This window comes from Chlorocebus sabaeus, chromosome 23 (genome assembly GCF_047675955.1).
Source record: "Chlorocebus sabaeus isolate Y175 chromosome 23, mChlSab1.0.hap1, whole genome shotgun sequence".
Taxonomy (NCBI): Eukaryota; Metazoa; Chordata; class Mammalia; order Primates; family Cercopithecidae; genus Chlorocebus; species Chlorocebus sabaeus.
Window position 1 is genome coordinate 10,159,451 of NC_132926.1, and position 17,863 is coordinate 10,177,313.

The window sequence follows — 17,863 nt, forward strand, 5'->3', positions numbered from 1 at the left end:
TTGCAGTGAGCTGAGATCGTGCCACTGCACTCCAGCCTGGGCGACAAGAACAAGACTATATCTCAAAAAGAAAAAAAAAAAGACAAATACGTGAGGTGATGGATTTGTTAATTAGCCTAATTTAGTCATTCCACATTGTAAACATGTATCTAAACATAATACTGTACCTCATAATACAGTTGTCAATTAAAAATAAATTGGTGAACTACATGGCATAGAAATATCTTAATAAAGGTATTATAAAACAGTAGAAAAGCACATGCGCGCGCACACACAAAGAAGGAATTGTTTTGATAGAAGGTGCTATGCAGTAAATTTTTCTTTTTGTTTGTTTGTTTGTTTTGTTTTGTTTTGAGACAGTCTTGCTTTATGGCCCAGGCTAGAGTGCAGTGGTGCTATCTCGGCTCACTGCAACCTCTGCCTCCCAGGTTCAAGTGATTCTCCTGCCTCGGCCTCCCGATTAGCTGGGACTACAGGCACCTGCCACCACGCCCAGCTAATTTTTGAATTTTTAGTAGAGACAGGGTTTCACCATATTGGTCAACCTGGTCTCGAACTCCTGACCACAAGTGGTCTGTCCGCCTCAGCCTCCCAAAGTGTTGGGATTACAGGCCTAAGCCACCATGCCCGCCTGCAGTAAGTTTAGACAGATGATGCTAGGCATGAAATAAAAGAGTTGATGAAGAGCCCCACAGAGTTTGGAGCATTATTTTTGGCCCAATTTTACAGGTGAGGAAACTGAACTCCACATAAACTTTTTTTTTTTTTTTTTTTTTTTGAGATGGAGTCTCACTCTATCGCCCAGGCTGGAGTGCAGTGGCAAGATCTTGGCTCACTGCAACTTCCGCCCTCCGGGTTCAAGTGATTCTTCTGCCTCAAACTCTTGAGTAGCTGGGACTACATGTGTGAGCCACCACACCTGGCTAATTTTTGTATTTTTAATACAGACGGGATTTCACCATATTGGCCAGGCTGGTCTCCAACTCCTGACCTCTTGATCCACCCACCTCAGCCTCCCAAAGTGCTGGGATTACAGGCGTGAGCCACTATGCCTGGCCAAACTTTCTTTTTTCTTTTTTTGAGACAGGGTCTTGCTCTGTTTGCCCACACTGGAGTGCAGTGGCGCGATCATAGCTCACTGCAGCCTCCACCTCTCTGGGTTCAGGTGATCTTCCCACCTCAGCCCCCTGAGTAGCTGGGACTACAGGCGCTCACCACCACGCCCCGCTAATTTTTTTGTAGAGACAGGGTCTCCCTGTGTTAAATTTTTTGTAGAGACAGGGTCTCCCTGTGTTGCTCAGGCTGGTCTGAAACTGCTGGGCTCAGGTGAGCTTCCCACCTCAGCCTCCCAAGATGCTGGGATCACAGGCGTGAGCCACCATGCCTGCCAGAAACTTCAGACCATATAGCTAGCACACGATGGAAGCCCAGATTCCAGTCCAGGAAGTTAATAGCCAAGCTGGGGCCCTGACTGCTACACTACACTGCCCCCTGGGAACATGTGTCTCTAAGATAAAGGCAGGGTGGAGAACATCTATTGCTGAGAATCTCTCCCCGAGATTGCTGTCTCTTCCTAGTGCCAACTCCTCAGTGCTCATCGGAGAGTCCTCATCATTTGGGTGCCTACCATCTGTTTAATAGACATCGTGGAAGTCTTGGTTTCTGCAATTTCTAGAGTGAAATTCAGGACAAAGCAATCTCCTTGCAAATATTCAGCATGCAGCTTCTCTTCAGGGAAGTGATGAAGTGATGCGTCTGCCAACGTGTATACTCAGTTGAAAATGATCAGATAGAAGGCTTTGTGACACAGCCCCTGATGTCAGAGCAACCTCTGAAAACTCATAAAAACATCGGTTGCATAAGCTCTTTTTGGAATGTTCAGGACCACAACTGAGGACAATACTAATTCTTCAGGATGAGTTTAATGTAGCAGATTTCTACATCTCACAAGATTTCTGTGTTTTAACCTAAGTGTAGGTTTTGTTTGTTTGTCTAATGTCTGATTATCAAATGAATATGGAGATCTAAATCTTTGTATAATATCTTGGTCTATTTCTGTGAGCTAGATTCCCAGATGTGGAATAATCCCGAGTCAAAGGATATGAACATTTTTAAGGCTCTTGATCTGCATTGCCAAATTGCTTTGCAAAAAAGATTGAACCAATTTACACTCCCACCAGCAGTGTATGAGAATATATTTAAATGCAAATCCCAAGCTGCAGAACATCTCTTTCTTAGGTATTTCAACTTAAAAAAATTTTTTTTCGTGCTAAGCAAAAGCTGACCCAGGATGTTAAAAAAAGAAAGTCTGACATAAAAATGGAGCAGATAGTTAAAACAGCTTCTTAGGCAGAAATAAGCTTTCGAAAGGCCCAAGCAGGATGATAAAAATTTTAAGGCATCATAGCACGAAGCACAATTCTAAAGGGACCATTAACAGTTTGGCTGAGATTGGAAAAGTAACCGCCAAGAATGCTGGGCGTGGTCAATGTCCCAAATTCTAGATTAGAAAAAGCAGGGTGTTTCACTCATTTACACTTCACTTTCGCCTAAGGACGATTTAAGATACCCAAAGGCAGGATCTTGATAAGTAGTATTGTTTGAGTCAGTAATCCCGTGAAAATGAAAGAAATCCACGCCCCCTGAACTAAAGTCAGCGTTTATCTCTTCTTTCCAGGCGTTCCATTAAGACCCCTCGCCTCTAATCTCAGTTGGGTTTACCACAACTACCGCCTCCACCCCTAATAATGGGGTCCCATGATTTTAGGGAAGACACGGGTGGGCAGGCAAGAGGAAGCCGAGATTCGGGGTACCAACCCACAGAGCGCCATACAAATTCAAAAGGTGCTGGGACCTCAACGTTCGGCCAGGACACCCTTCCCCGAGCCCCCGTTATTTGGGAAACCGCCCCGTCCCCGCCTGCGAGTCTTCCACGACTACTTCTCGGTTCCCCCGAGCTACCCGCTTCCACCGGCAAGAAGAAACCGACGGCCGAGGAGCCAGGAACTCGATTTCGCCCCTTCCCACTCCTCTTTTCTCACTTTTGTTCGGCTTTTCCTGCTTTCCCTCCCTTCTCTCCTTTCTTCTTCCCGTCCTCCCTCTCTCCTCCTCCCCTCGCCTCCAGTCCTCCCCCGACCGAGCCCCCTGCGTCCCCTCCCCCGCCTCACCCTCGCCCCGCTCCGCTCGCAGCCCCGCCCTCAGCCAATCAGAGCGCGGCCTCCAGTGGCCCCGCCCTTCCCCGGCGATTCCGGGCGGGCCGGGCCGAGCCCAGGCCGTGGGTGCGGAGGGCGGCGCCGCGGGGCGGGGGCCGATGGGTCCTGGCGGACAGGAGGCGCCGGCGCGGGGCTCGCCTGGACGCGGGTGTGCGGGGCTGTGAGGGGGCGAGGCGGGCGCTGCGGCCCGCCCGGGATGGGCCAGCCCTGGCCTGGCGGGGCTGAGCCGAAGGCGAGGGCGGCGCGCGGGCCAGGCCTGCCGAGCGGGCGGCCCGGGGGCTGAGGTAGAAGTGGGCGCGGAGGAAGGGGCCGAGCCAAGGCGGTGGGTGGAGCGGCGAGGGGGGCGGAGGCTGGGCCGCGGCGGGCGAGCGGAGCGGCGCGCTTGTCCGGAGCTCGGCGGTGGTGCCGGAGGAGGCTGCGGCGGCGGCGGCCCGGACGAGCGTCCGGAGGTGGCGGACGAGGCGCCGGGGGCCCCCATGGGCGGGTGTGTGGGCGCCCAGCACGACTCCTCGGGCAGCCTCAACGAGAACTCGGAGGGCACCGGAGGTAGGTGAGCGCCAGGGGGCAGCCTCGGCCCCCCATTGTTCCCGGCCAGGCCCGGCCACCTGTCCCGACCCCCGCGGGCCCCGCCGGGCCCCCGCGCCCCTTTGTCATCCCCTCTTCCACGTCATTCCCCGCGCTCCGCTTCCGGCTGCCCTGCCGGCCGCGGGGATCGCCCCTTCCCGCCCCAGCTGCGAAGAAAAGTCCTCTGAGCGCCGGGGACGTAGCCCTCGGCCTCGCCGATCGCTCCGCTCCGCTCGGCTCGGGGAAGTCGGACCCGAAGCTGCCCTTCTGACCACCTCACTCCCTCTCCAGCCCGTTTAATTATTGAGGAACAGGATGGCGGCGCCGGGGTTGCGGAAAAGCAAATTGATGGCGGGGGGAGGGAGCTTGATGCGTTCCCTCCGACGGGCCCCGCCACATCTTTCCGCACCCTTCCTTGTTCAGTGGAGTTGGCTGGTCTCAGCTTTCCTGAGTTTCAGATGACAGCTGCCCCGGTTGGTTCCAAATTGGCCATTTAAACCCGCGAGTTTCTGGAGCTCGGCTGGGGGAGACTCCAGTGGCCGCAGGCATTGTATTAAGGAGGGGAGGGGAAACGGTCTTCCCGGGTAAAACGTGGCTTCTTGCTAGAGCTTGGGGGTGTTAGGCCGGTGTGCTGTCGGGGTGGGCTCATCAAATTCCTATCTGGCTTACGTAGAAGGAAAATTATGCAGGATAAAAGTACAAATGCAGTTGGACTCTGACTTACCCCAGTAAGATCAGTACTTTAAAAGTTTTCTAACACGGGAACGCACATCTACTTTATAGTAAAGGCTTGCTGAAGATAGGTATTTTAATTCAATCAGTAGTAGTTGTAGTATGGCAGTATAATAGTAAAATTAGTTCTACCTTTATTTGACCTTTGGTTACGTCCATTCTGTAAAATATTTTAGTTATAAACAGCCTTTAGGCAAAGATGATAGCGTTGGTTTGATTTTTGACCTAATGTTAGCCGCCTTAAAATGTGCATGTTTGTACATTTTTAAATTGTTTGGGTATGGGAGGGTTTACAACTGTTTCTTAGCATACTGACATTTAGACCAGTTGCTTGCCATGTCACTTAAGCTCTCTTCACAAAGCATGTACACCTAAGTTTTTTGACCGATGGATTTCCTGGCTTCCATGATGGTTAGCCATGCCACTTTATTAAAATCTGTGGGTATCCTGTATGGCCAAATCCTGGGTAAATAACTTGAGAACTCAGTGAAAGTTGTCTTGAAAAAGTCCATGAAAATGCTACTTTATAGTGTATTTTATGTCGTAGCATTATTACTGGCACATTGAGACCCTCAGTGACAACAAAGCAGGAAGATAAAAAGGGCATGATTTAAAACAGCCTTGGGTTAAGGTCAAATTGGGGGTCAAAATGAATCTTCCTCTAATTGTGGTGATCATTAATGGTTCTGAAATATATTAGTATTTGTTATAGCTAGTGTTTGGTTTTAATTAAATTTTTTCACACTCATTTTAATATTGTCGTAAGCATTTTGTTCTTCTCGGTAATGCATGTGGATTAATTTATTTAAGCCTTTTGGTAGTGTGATTTATGACCAGACAGGTATTATTAATATGGACTTTAAAAAGCGTGAAATCTTAGCTTTGGGTAATTTATTACCAGTGGTATCCAGTTAGATAGCTATAGTATCAGTTTCTTTGAGGACCGAGTTCTCTGGACCATAAGCTGTGCTATACATAAAGTTTAGAAAAAGGAACATCAGCCACCAAACGTCTTTATATTCTTTTGGAGAGAGGGCATGGGCCCTGATGTAACTGGGGTTGGGGAAGAGGCACTTGGGCTAAAGGATTATTTCTGGAATTTGATTATGGACACTTTTATTCTCCATTATCATCGTGATAATTAAGAGTTAATTGTGGTTTAATGAAATTAACTCAGGTGTGTTGCAGGTTAACATATAAAAAAAATTATTGCTTATTAAGTAGATCTTTGGGAAGGGAAAGACTTTTTCCTGAGGGTGTTGGCACAGATCCCTAGCTTTTCAAACATACTGTGGTAGTGAGTTAGGTTTGGGGGTGTTGTGGGGAGCTTGGTTTGGTTTCTCCAGACAGGTTCTTGCTTTGTCGCCCAAGCTGGAGTGCAGTGGCACAATCACAGCTCACTGCAGCCTTGACCTCCCTGGTACAAGTGATACTTGTACCTCAGCCCCCCGAGTAACTAGGACCATGAGGTGCATTCCACCACACCTGGCTTATTTTCTTAAAATTTTTAGTAGAGGCGGGTTTTGCCATGTTTTTAATCTGAATGTATTTGGTTATGAAAATTGTTGTATCAACATGGAGTCTTCACATGCTTCTTATAACGGGTTTAAACTTTTCATGACAGATTTAATTACATTCACCAACCAGGCGGGGTGGCTCAGGCCTGTAATCCCAGCACTTTGGGATGCTGAGGCGGGAGGATTGCTTGAGCCCAGGAGTTGGAGACCAGCCCAGGCAACATAGTGAGACTCTGTCTTTAAAAAAATAAACAAAATAATTACATTCACAGGGTTTTGCAAACATCACCATTTTGGAATAGCTTGACCCTTTCTAAATATCAGCCAGCCTTAGTAAGAAAAAGATTTTTTAAAAAGTCTTTTGACCATTTGAAACACTATACTTTCCTTTTTTCCTCTGAATCCATCTCTTATGTATGCAAGTAATTATGTATATATCAGTAAAAGCTTCCTCACTAGGTGTATTACTTCTTTGAAGGAGTTTGGGAGATTTTTATAAGAGACTGTAGAATGTGGAAGTGGCTTAATTCACATTCTAGGCTTTGCATTATCTGTTGTTTTGGAATTAATTGTTGTATTTTCCTCTGGCGTATACCTTGCCTAAAATTTAGTTTTTGAGCTCTAGCTACTTAGGCTTTTTTTAAATAAAAAAAAAACTTTTATTTTTATATTTTGTTATTGAGATAGGGTCTTGCTCTGTCACCCAGGTTAAAATGCTGTGGCATGATTATAGTTTACTGCAGCCTTGAACTCTTGGGCACAGGCAGTCCTCTGGTCTCAGCCACTTGAGTAGTTAGGCTGCTTTTTTTTTTTTTTTTTTTTTTTGAGATGCACTCTTGCTGTGTTGCCCAGGCTGGAGTGCAGTGGCACGGTCTCCGCTCACTGCAGCCTCTGCCTCCCAGGTTCAAGAGATTCTCCTACCTCAGCCTCAGGAGCAGCTGGGATTACAGGTGCCCACCACCACGTCCAGCTACTTTTTTTGCATTTTTAGTAGAGACGGGGTTTTACCATGTTGGCCTGGCTGGTCTTGAACTCCTGACCTTTAAGTAATCTGCCTGCATATGCTTTCCAAAGTGTTGGGATTACAGGTGTAAGCCCCTGTGCCCAGCCTGCTTTTTTTTTTTTTTAAATGCCTACTTTTAATCAAGGCAGGTATGTCATAGAAGTTATGTAAGATTATTTAACACTTCTAAGCTTCCATGCTCCTAGAATTTCCCATTGGTTTGCCTTTTTTTTTTTGAGACGTAGTTTCGCTCTTGTTGCCCAGGCCGGAGTGCAGTGGCGTGATCTCGGCTCACTGCAACCTCCACCTCCCTGCTTCAAGCAGTTCTGCCTCAGCCTCCCAAGTAGCTGGCATTACAGGCGTGCACCACCATGCCTGGCTAGTTTCATATTTTTAGTGGAGACGGGGTTTCACCTTGTTGGTCAGGCTGGTCTTGAACTCCTGACCTCAAGTGATCCATCCTCCTCGGCCTCCCAAAGTGCTGGGATCACAGGCGTGAGCCACCTTGCCCAGCCTGTTTTGACATTTTTAGACATTCTGTTTGGTTCTCCATCCTATTATAATGACATTGTGATGCTGGAGTCGGCACTTAGGACCTCTAGACAAACCTTTAGCCATGGCATTTGCTAAGGAATTAAATCCTTTATGGTTTTTAAAAATAAATATGTGGGCAGAAAATCCAATAAAATTGTATTAATTGAAGACAGCCAACAAGCTTTTCTTTTTTTCACCTCTTAAATGAAAGTATAGTGATGTACAAAGTAACTTCTCACCTTCTGAGTGTGTCATTTATTTTGTACATTCAGTGCTGTCCTAAGAGAACTGACGGTGGTGGTCACAAGTTTTCAGGTTTATGGAGAATAACTGAATGCTGGACATTCATTCCTTTAGTAGTCTCTATTCCAGAATGTCTTGAGAACATCACGGAGTTCTTTCAGATACCTTATAGCAACCTTACAGACACCTACTCAATGAGTAACAATGGTTTTTGAATAGCATCTACCATTTATCCAGTATTTATTATATAACAGGTCCTAACAGCCCTATGAGGTGAATAGTATCTCTGTTTCACAGATGAAGATTGAAGCCTAGAGCTATTATTCGGTTAGAGCAAAAATAATTTTGTTCCCTGCCATTACTTTTAATGGCAAAAACCGCAATTACTTTTGCGCCAACCTTTAATAACTTGCTCATCATCACATAGCTTATAACTGGCAGTCAGAGCTTAAACCCAGAGCTGCTATAAAGAATGCTAGTTTTCTGTTTTTCTCTAGTTTACTTTTTTAAAATTGTGGCAAAATTGGCCAGGCCCAGTAGCTCACGCCTGTAATCCCACCACATTGGGAAGCCAATGCAGGCAGATCACTTAAGGTCAGGAGTTCAAGACCAGCCTGGCCAACATGGAGAAACCCCATCTCTACTGAAAATACAGAAATTAGCTGGAAATGGTGGCAAGTGCCTGTAATCCCAGCTACTCAGGAGGCTAAGGCAGGAGAATTGCTTGAACGTGGGAGGCAGAGGTTGCAGTGAGCCAGGATCACGCCATTGCACTCCAGCCTGGGTGACAGAGCGAGACTCCATCTCAAAATAAATAAAAATAAAATTGTGGCAAAACATATAACAGAATTACCATCTCAACCATTTTTAAATGTATAATTCAGTGATATTGATTATATTCACAAAGTTATATGGTGTAGAATCATGTAATATTTGCTTTTGTTTGTGGTTTAATAACCATAATGTCTCCTGCGTTCATCCTGTGGTAGCATCTATCCTTTTTATGGCTAAATAATATTCCATTGTGTGTATATACCGCTTTTTTTTTTTTTTTTTCCTCCATAAGGCGGAGGCCCGCTCTATCGCCCAGGCTGGAATGCAATGGTGCCATTCCATTGCAGCTCACTGCAACCTCCACCTCCCAGGTTCAAGCGATTCTCCTGTCTCAGCCTTCCGAGTAGCTGGGATTACAGGCACGTAATGTAATCCTTCCGAGTAGCTGGGATTACCACCACACCTGGCTAATTGTTTTTTTTTTGTGTTTTTAGTAGAGATGGGGTTTCACCATGTTGGCCAGGCTGGTCTTGAACTCCTGCCCATGTATATACCACTTTTTTTTTTTTATCCATTCATCTGTTGATGGACATTTGGGCTGCTTCCACATTTTGGTGTGAATGATGCCGCTCTGAACTTTGGTGTACAAGTATCTGTTTTCAGTCTCTGTTTCCGGTTCTTTCAGCTGTATAGGAGTGGAATTGATAGATCATATGGTAATTCTGTGTTTACCTTTTTGAGAAATTACCAGATTATTTTCTACCACTTATTCTTACCAGCAATGTATGATGGTTCCAGTTTCTCTATATTTTCACCATCACTTCGTATATTCCATTTTTTTAAATTACAGCAATTCTGAAGTAGTATCTTGTAGTTTGATTTGCATTTTCCTGATGAGTAGTGGTGTTGAGCACCTCTTTTCATGTCCATTTATACATCTTCCCTGGAAAAATATTTATTTATGCTCTTTGCTCATTTTTTGAGTTGTTTCGCTTTTTTTTTTTGAGTTGTAAGAGTTTTATGTATCTTGGATATTGAACCTTTATCAAATATATGATTTGCAGATATTTTCCCCCATTCTGTGAGTTGTCTTTTCATTCTCTTGATGGTGTCTTTTCATGTACAAAGGTTTGTTGTTGTTGTTTTTTAATAGACTCTTGCTCTATTACCCATGGTGGAGTGCAGTGGTGTAATCATGGCCTACTGCAGCCTCAACCTCCTGGGCTTAGCCAATCTTCCTGGTTCAGCCTCCTGAGTAACTGGGACCACAGGTGTGCACTACCACAGCCAGCTAATTTTTAAATTTTGTGTAGAGACAGGGTCTTCCTGTGTTGTTGAGGCTGGTCTCAAACTCCCGGGCTTAAGTGATCCTCCCTCCTTGACCTCCCAAAATGCTGGGATTACAGGCGTGAGCCACCGTGCATAAAGTTTGTAATTTTAATGATGTCCGATTTATCTATTTTTTCTTCTGTTGCTTGTGCTTTTAGTTTCAGTTTTAAATATAAAGTAACCTTTCACTGATGTATATAGAATAGAGCTATAGCCAATTAATTGGCAAATCTCACAGCTAACATTTGCTTTCTCAACAAGAAGTAGAAAACTTTTATTTCCTCTGATCTGATGGATCTGATGAAAGGTTATTAGCAGTGAAATGGTTCATAAAAGTCGACAGTTCAGTTAACAGGGTAGCTAAAAAAGAAAAAAAGTTGACAAAAGTAATTCATGAATGTACTTCGTCTTTTTGTTCCCATTTTTTGTTTTGTTTTGTTTTTTTGAGACAGAATCTGTTCTGTCACCCAGGCTGGAGTACAGTGGCATGATCTTGGCTCACTGCAGTCTCTGCCTCCCAGGTTGAAGCGATTCTTCTGCCTCAGCCTCCCAAATAGCTGGGATTACAAGTGCGCACCACCACGCCTGGCTAATTTTTGTATGTTTAGTAGAGACGGGGTTTCACTATGTTGGCTAGACTGATCTCGAACTCCTGACCTCAAGTGATCCCCCACCTCAGCCTCTGAAAGTGCTGGAATTACAGGTGTGAGCCACTGTGTCCGGCCATTTGTTTCCTTTTTTTGTCTTCTCCCTTCCCTCCCTTCTCTCCCCCTTTCTCTTTCTTCCCTCTTTCCCTCCCTCCCTTTCTTTGTCTCTGCACCCCAATAATGAACCTTAAAAATGAAAGCATCTGTCCTAAGAGAACATAATGCAACTGGCCCATGTGTACGGGGTCAGAAGGCTTGGGGGACTGATCTTCGTCCCAGTTGATTATCTAGCTCAGTTTGTAAACTGATAGTACATGAATCACATCCAGTCAACAAACATGCTTTATTTGGCCTGTATAATGTTTTTAAAAACGTACCAGATAGAAGAATGATTATGAAGTAAAGCTTGGAAGTGGTTGTAAATAATACATGCATGGGGTAATGGTTGATAAAGTGGCTGCTTTGGCTTGAGCAGTGCGTGTGAGAGAAAATGATAGAGAAACTGGACAGGTATTGAGTAGGATGTTACTGTGGACTCTTGAAGAGCTTATCATCTGATGAAAAGAGTGTACTGACTGCTAAATATCATTCACTAAATATTAGTTGAACCACTGTTATGTACTAGTTACTGGGATTACAACAGAGGGAAAAAATCTCTGCCCTCAAAGGAATTTACAGTCTAGTACTTTGCTGCTCAAAGTTTTGTCTCTGGATCAGCGATATTGGCATCACCTTGGCAGCATGTTAGAAGTTTAGAGCCTCAAACCCCACCTTAGACCTACAGAATCTGCATTTTCACAAGATTCTCAAGTGATTTCCTATGTACATTAATGTTTGAGAAGCACTGGTATAGGATTGCCTAAAGTGGGAAGAGACTAGGGCGAGGAACCCATCAGGGAAAAAAATAACATGAGTTGGTGATTTATTGGTTGTAGGGATACAGAAGAGAAAAAGAGAAGTAAAATAATACAATGTTTATGAACCTGAGTGACCAGGAATATTGAGGTAGCTTGGCAGGTTTTGGGGAATAAGAAAGATATCTGGGAGAAGCCCTGGTTTAGCATTCAGTATATGTTAAGGTATAGGTGACAGAAGAATGTTTAAGTGGAGTAACCATTTAGTGTGGCATGGAAATTTAGATAGGGAACGCCTAGATGCTTAGGGCTATGATTGTGGATTTTGGGATCAGCTGGGGTGAGTTGACTGAAGGTGTAAAAGTGAATGACTGCCAATAAGTAAGTGAAAGAGGAGACGAATACTAAGAATTGAGTCATGAGAGTTTCATAAAGGGTGAAGCAATAAGAAAATCACCTCTAATCAGGCCTGACACATAGTAAGTAGGTACTTAGTATACTGAATTTTGTTGAATTGGGAAATAGGGAAGCAGGTTTCTGCTTGTAAAACTAATCTGGTTGCATTTAGAACAGATCATTCTTGTAATTTCAGAAAATAATTTGGTTCAGTAACTTGGTTCTAGCTATGGTGTGATATAGTTTGACTGTGTTCCCACCCAAAACTCATCCTGAATTGTAGTTTTCATAATCTCCACGTGTCATAGGAGAGACCCGGTGGGAGGTAATTGAATCATGGGGGTGGTTACCTCCATGCTGTTCTTGTGATAGTGATGAGTTCTCACAAGATCTGGTTTTATAAGGGACTTTTCCCCATTTCGCTTGGCACTTCTTCCTCCTGCCATGTGAACAAGGACGTGTTTGCTGCCCCTTCTACCGTGATTGTAAGTTTCCTGAGGCCTCCCCAGCCCTACGGAACTGTGAGTCAATTAAACCTCTTTCCTTTATAAATTACCCAGTCTCAGGCAGTTCTTTATAGTAGCATGAGAACGGACTAATACATGATGTTTGCAAAAATTCTAGCTGTAGTTTGTTACTCATATCCTACAACAAGGTAGATTTCTTGGGTATGCAATTCCAGAATATACCAGTAGCCCTTTTGAGGTTGGTGTGGTTCAGGACAAACACATTCTCTATAAGACTTTCTTCACCAAGAATGTCGTGTGTACTTCTTTCTTATGTATTTTCAGTGTCCATTATATTCTACACATCATCCAACTGGTTTATTGAATTTTCTTACGCTTCTGTTCTTTGGGTTGTGCCAATAGTAAAGAGTAAAACAGCCGGGTGCAGTGGGTGACACCTGTAATCCCAGCACTTTGGGAGGCTGAGGTTGGCAGATCATGAGGTCAGGAGATCAAGATCATCCTGGCCAACATGGTGAAACCTTGTCTCTACTAAAAATACAAAAATTAGCTAGGCGTGGTTGCACGTGCCTATAGTCCTAGCTACTCAGGAGGCTGAGGCAGGATAATCGCTTGAACCTGGGAGGTGGAGGTTGCAGTTAGCTGAGATTGCACCACTGTATTCCAAGCCTGGTGACACAGCGAGACTCCATCTCAAAAAAAAAAAAAAAAAAGGTAAAGCAAAATTGAGCATGAGGAGGACTAAAGATTTAGTCTCCTTTTACCCCTAGTGTGACAGTGGAAGTAAAAATCCTTCGTATTTTCTGGGTCGGTGAACTCCGGGGCTTTATGAGAGAGGTGCCTAAAATTTCATACCACTTTGGCAAGAAACTTGTAGGGTATTTACTTGATAGAAAGCAGAAGGCAGCAAATTTTACTAGGATAAGTGGAGTTGTGGGGAGGGGACCAAAAGGAAAATGGGCAGCAAGAAGACACAGGTTGAAAATACAGTGGTACTCTGGGTAGGCAGATCTGTCAGGTATGGGAACTTAATATATAGGTCAAGGAAGCTACAGTTGGAAAATATTGGACATGGGGAGAGCTGAATCCTCTTTGGGAAAAGTTTTAGCACTAGTGTTTACATTAAAAACTGACATGGGCCATTGTAGCTGCTCCCTGATCATCTACCTTCCATTGGGCTAGTCCCACTCCATTTTCAATTTTCTATCAATAAAGGATTGGAATTTATGTTGGAAGTTTTTTTTGTTGTGTTTTGTTTTGTTTTTGAGAGGGAGTCTGTTGCCCAGACTGGAGTGCAATCAATAAAGGATTGGAATTTATGTTGGAAGTTTTTTTTGTTTTGTTTTGTTTTGTTTTTTGTTTTTGAGAGGGAGTCTGTTGCCCAGGCAGGATCTTGGCTCACTGCAACCTCTGCCTCCCAGGTTCAAGCGATTCTCCTGCCTCAGCCTCTGAAATAGCTGGGATTACAGGCGCCCGCCACCATGCCTGGCTAATTTTTGTATTTTTAGTAGAGACAGGGTTTTACCACGTTGGCCAGGCTGGTCTCGAACTCCTAACCTCAGGTAATCCGCCCGCCTCGGCCTCCCAAAGTGCTGGGATTACAGGTGTGAGCCGCCATGCCCAGCCAGAAGGCATTTTAAAAGAAGAATCTTGCAGTGGACATTATGTGAGGATTTTTTTCATCTCTAATTTAAATTTATTTAGGAATCAGTTATTAGTGCTGCATTTTATGGACAGAAACTTTAATCCATTAGACATGATAGCAATTTTTATTCTTCTGACTTTTGATAGCCCTAGTCTATAATGCCTCTTCTTTGGGCAGATTTTAATAGATGGGTTTTATTTTTAAATCTGCCTGATTTTCTTACTGTATATGCAAAGCTGTGGCAGTACCTTGTTAGTACTACTTTACCCAGGTGAGTCCTCTAATGAGAATGATTATTGAGTATTAAATCACTAGTAACAAAATTTTGCCTTTACATTGATGCATTTATCTCTTGTGGCTTTTGACCAAAACACATTCTTACCTTGTTGCAGGAAAACATTAGGTTTATTTAGTTTAAGCAACATGATCAAATTAACTGGACATGATCAATTTGCTGATTTAATGATTCTAATTTTTTCCTTACTGCAGACCACCTGAGTGGTTATCTTCATTTGAGGGGCCACTGCACCTGATTCTCCTCATGCCCCTCCTCATCCCTTGCATCTTTCCGCTTCTACTTATCTGGCAGAACTAGGCTGTCAGCAAGCTTTTTCTTGAGTCACTGGTAATTCAAGGACCATAGGCTGAGACTTTACTAATGCATATGTACTTAAAGATGCATGCGTGTTGGCCAGGAACAATCAGCATGTATTTGTCTTGCATCAGCTACTTTGACATGCCATCAGCAAGAATCGAGTTTGGTTTTTAATATATCCTTATATTGAGCTGAGCAGTTAAATACTGCTGAATGTACATTGGGTGTTGTAATGCCATATTTTTGCATGTTTGCAGTGAAACTTAGAAGTTTCCATTATTGCTGTTTTCTGAAGTGGAATTTCTGTTGAAGTTAGACATCTAAGAAAAATGAAATATTTACATGTGAAAATCATTCTAAATGAATTTTATTTGAGTGTGAGGTCATAATTATATTTACATTTGCTCAAAACTTGACTAAGTAATTAATTAGTGACTATTGGGCTTTTCTGATTGAGTTCTTACCCTCACAGTAAAACCTTTAATTTTTTTTTGCATTTATTGTAGTGGGCTTTTAGGTATAAGCAAGGTCAGACTATTTCTTTGCATTGGTTCGTAGTTTCCATGCTTGTGGGCTATGTGACAATATCAAGGGAGTGGAGTAACAAATAGTTCAGTTCATTTAGTTATGAATCTGCCTTCAACTTAGGGCAGGCCCTTTATTTCTTAAGTGAGTTAAGATGCTTCTTCCTGAAACTTTAAAAAATAGTCTCCATTATTCCAACTCCCAGCACTTGACCCTAGCTGTAATTAGAGATACAAATAAGGCCTGCTGTGTGATATTAAGTACCTTATGGCCTACTGGCGGAATCATACATTTAGGTAGAACTTAGGTAAAGTTTAAAAAGTCTCTACAGCAATCAATATATAAGTTCAAGGAGGAGTGGGGAGCAGGGTCAGAAAGCATCACTGAAACAGTAATACAAGAACTTGGTCATGTTTTTGTTTTTTGAGATGGAGTCTAGCTCTGTCGCCCAGGCTGGAGTGCAGTGACGCGATCTCGGCTCACTGCAAGCTCTGCCTCCCGGGGTCACGCCAGTCTCCTGCCTCAGCCTCCCGAGTAGCTGGGACTACAGGTGCCCACCACCACGCCCGGCTAATTTTTTGTATTTTTAGTAGAGACGGGGTTTCACTGTGTTAGCCAGGATGGTCTTGATCTTCTGACCTCGTGATCCACCTGCCTCGGCCTCCCAAAGTGCTGGGATTACAGGTGTGAGCTACCTCGCCCAGCCCAAGAAGTTGGTGTTAAAAGAGGATTAGATGAAGAAAAGGCAGAGAAGGGCATCATTCTGTATGTAGAGGAAATTACTTGTACAGAGAGAGCATAAAAACGTAGCATTTAGGCGGATTGCTAAGAAGCTTGTAGAGGAGATAGGTGAAATGTGAAGTTATTAAGATATGTTATTAGATTTGGGAAGGCAGGATTGCCATAATCAGACCAAGTTGTGAGACTATATTATAGGTGATATTAGTTAAGTGGTTTAAAATTTTTGTTTTTTGTGCTTCTAACAGACAATTCCCATGTAATACTGCATTTTGCAAGGTTATTTTATATAAAATTCTAATGTACTAGGTTATTATAGTCTAACAGGTTTTTATTCTGTTACAGTTTTAATGCTACAGGTTGGACACCCCTAATCCAAAATTAGAGGATTTCAGGTTTTCAGATTAGGGATACTCACTTACTTTACTATGTGTGCTGCAAGTATTCAAATCTGAAAAACTCTAAAATTCTAGGCTGGGCGCGGTGGCTCACGCCTGTAATCCCAGCACTTTGGGAGGCCGAGGTGGGCGGATCACGAGGTCAGGAGATCGAGACCATCCTGGTGAACATGGTGAAACCCTGTCTTTTACTAAAATACAAAAAAATTAGATTGTATTGTGGTGGTGGGCACCTGTAGTCCCAGCTACTTGGGAGGCTGAGGCAAGGGAATCTCTTGAACCCGGGAGGCAGAGGTTGAAGAGCCGAGGTCACGCCATTGCACTCCAGCCTGGGCAACAAGAGCAAAACTCCATCTCAAAAAAAAAGAATCTAAAATTCTAAATACTTCTAGTTTCAGAACTTTTGAATAAGAGCTACTCAATCTGTGTTATCACAGATTAAGCATAAGAAATGTATTTAAATTAAAAATTAGGGCAGGTGGTGGCTGTGCCTGTAGTCCCAGCTACTTGTGAGGCTGAGGTGGGAGGATCTGTTTGAGCCCATGAGTTCAAGGCTGCAATGAGCCGTGATTGTGCCATTGCACTCCAGCCTGGGTGACAGAGCAAGACTCTCTTTTTTTTTTTTTTTAATTGAGACAGTCTTGCTCTGTCGCCCAGGCTGGAGTGCAATGATGCAATCTTGGCTCACTGCAACTTTTGCCTCCTGGGTTCAAACGATTCTCATGCCTCAGCCTCCTGAGTAGCTGGGATTACAAGTGTGCACCACCACGCCCAGCTAATTTTTTGTATTTTTAGTGGAGACGGGGTTTCACCACGTTGGCCAAGCTGGTCTGGAACTCCTGACCTCGTGATCTGCCTGCCTCGGCCTCCCAAAGTGCTGGGATTACAGGCGTGAGCCACCGTGCCTGGCCTACCCTGACTCTTAAAAAAAATGTGTTTAACTTTTTTTTTTACATGCACTTGTATGTTTGTTACAGAATCAGTCTGTGTCTCTTAAGTCCCAATTTTCTGGCATATGGAAAGAATTTGGTCTAAGATTCTTTAAAGTACTTGGGTTTTAATCTTGTTATGGAAAGAGGCCTCCATTAGCTGTGTTCGACTCAATTTCTTTCATTGTTGAAAGGAGTGGATGGATTAGACCATCTTTACCAAGGTTACATCCAATTCTTTTTTACAAACTTTTAATTTTTTTTTTTTTTTTTTTTTTTTTAACTTTTTTGAGACAGGGCCTCACTCTGTTGCCCAGACTGGAGCGCAGTGGTGCGATCTCGGCTCACTGCAACCTTAGCCTCCCGAGGAGCTAGGATTACAGGCGTACGCCACTACCACCGGGCTAATTTTTGTATTTTTCGTAGAAATGGGGTTTCACCATGTCAGCCAGGCTGGTCTCCAACTCCTAACCTCAAATGATCCACCCGCCTTGGCCTCCCAAAGTGCTGGGATTACAGGCATGAGCCACCCCACCCCGCCCAAACTTTTTAAATGACAATTTTCAAACATACTGAAAAGTTGGAAGACTCTAGTACAGAAACACTTGAACGCCTGTCACCTATATTAAACAAATGATATTTTGTCATATTTATATATCTTTTTTGATATATATTCCTTTGTATATCTCTTTTTTTTGCACTTAACTGTTTGAAAGTAAATATAGACATCATGACACTTCAACATGAATCTCTTAAAAATA

At 43.7% G+C, this 17,863-nt stretch overlaps 1 protein-coding gene across 2 annotated transcripts in view; it reads left to right on the forward strand.

Moving 5' to 3' along the window:
• The first annotated feature begins 3,542 nt into the window (after positions 1-3,542).
• UBTD2 (ubiquitin domain containing 2) overlaps positions 3,543-17,863 on the forward strand; it is a 71,778-nt gene continuing 57,457 nt past the window's right edge. Inside the window, exon 1 of one of the 2 annotated variants that reach the window (XM_038010393.2) lies at positions 3,543-3,762. Coding sequence is in view for 1 of the 2 variants with exons in the window: in XM_008015300.3 (XP_008013491.1) it covers positions 3,689-3,758 (70 nt within the window). In the remaining variant the exon portion in view is untranslated. The remainder of the gene's footprint in view (positions 3,763-17,863) is intronic. The other variant, XM_008015300.3, reaches the window with a different exon arrangement.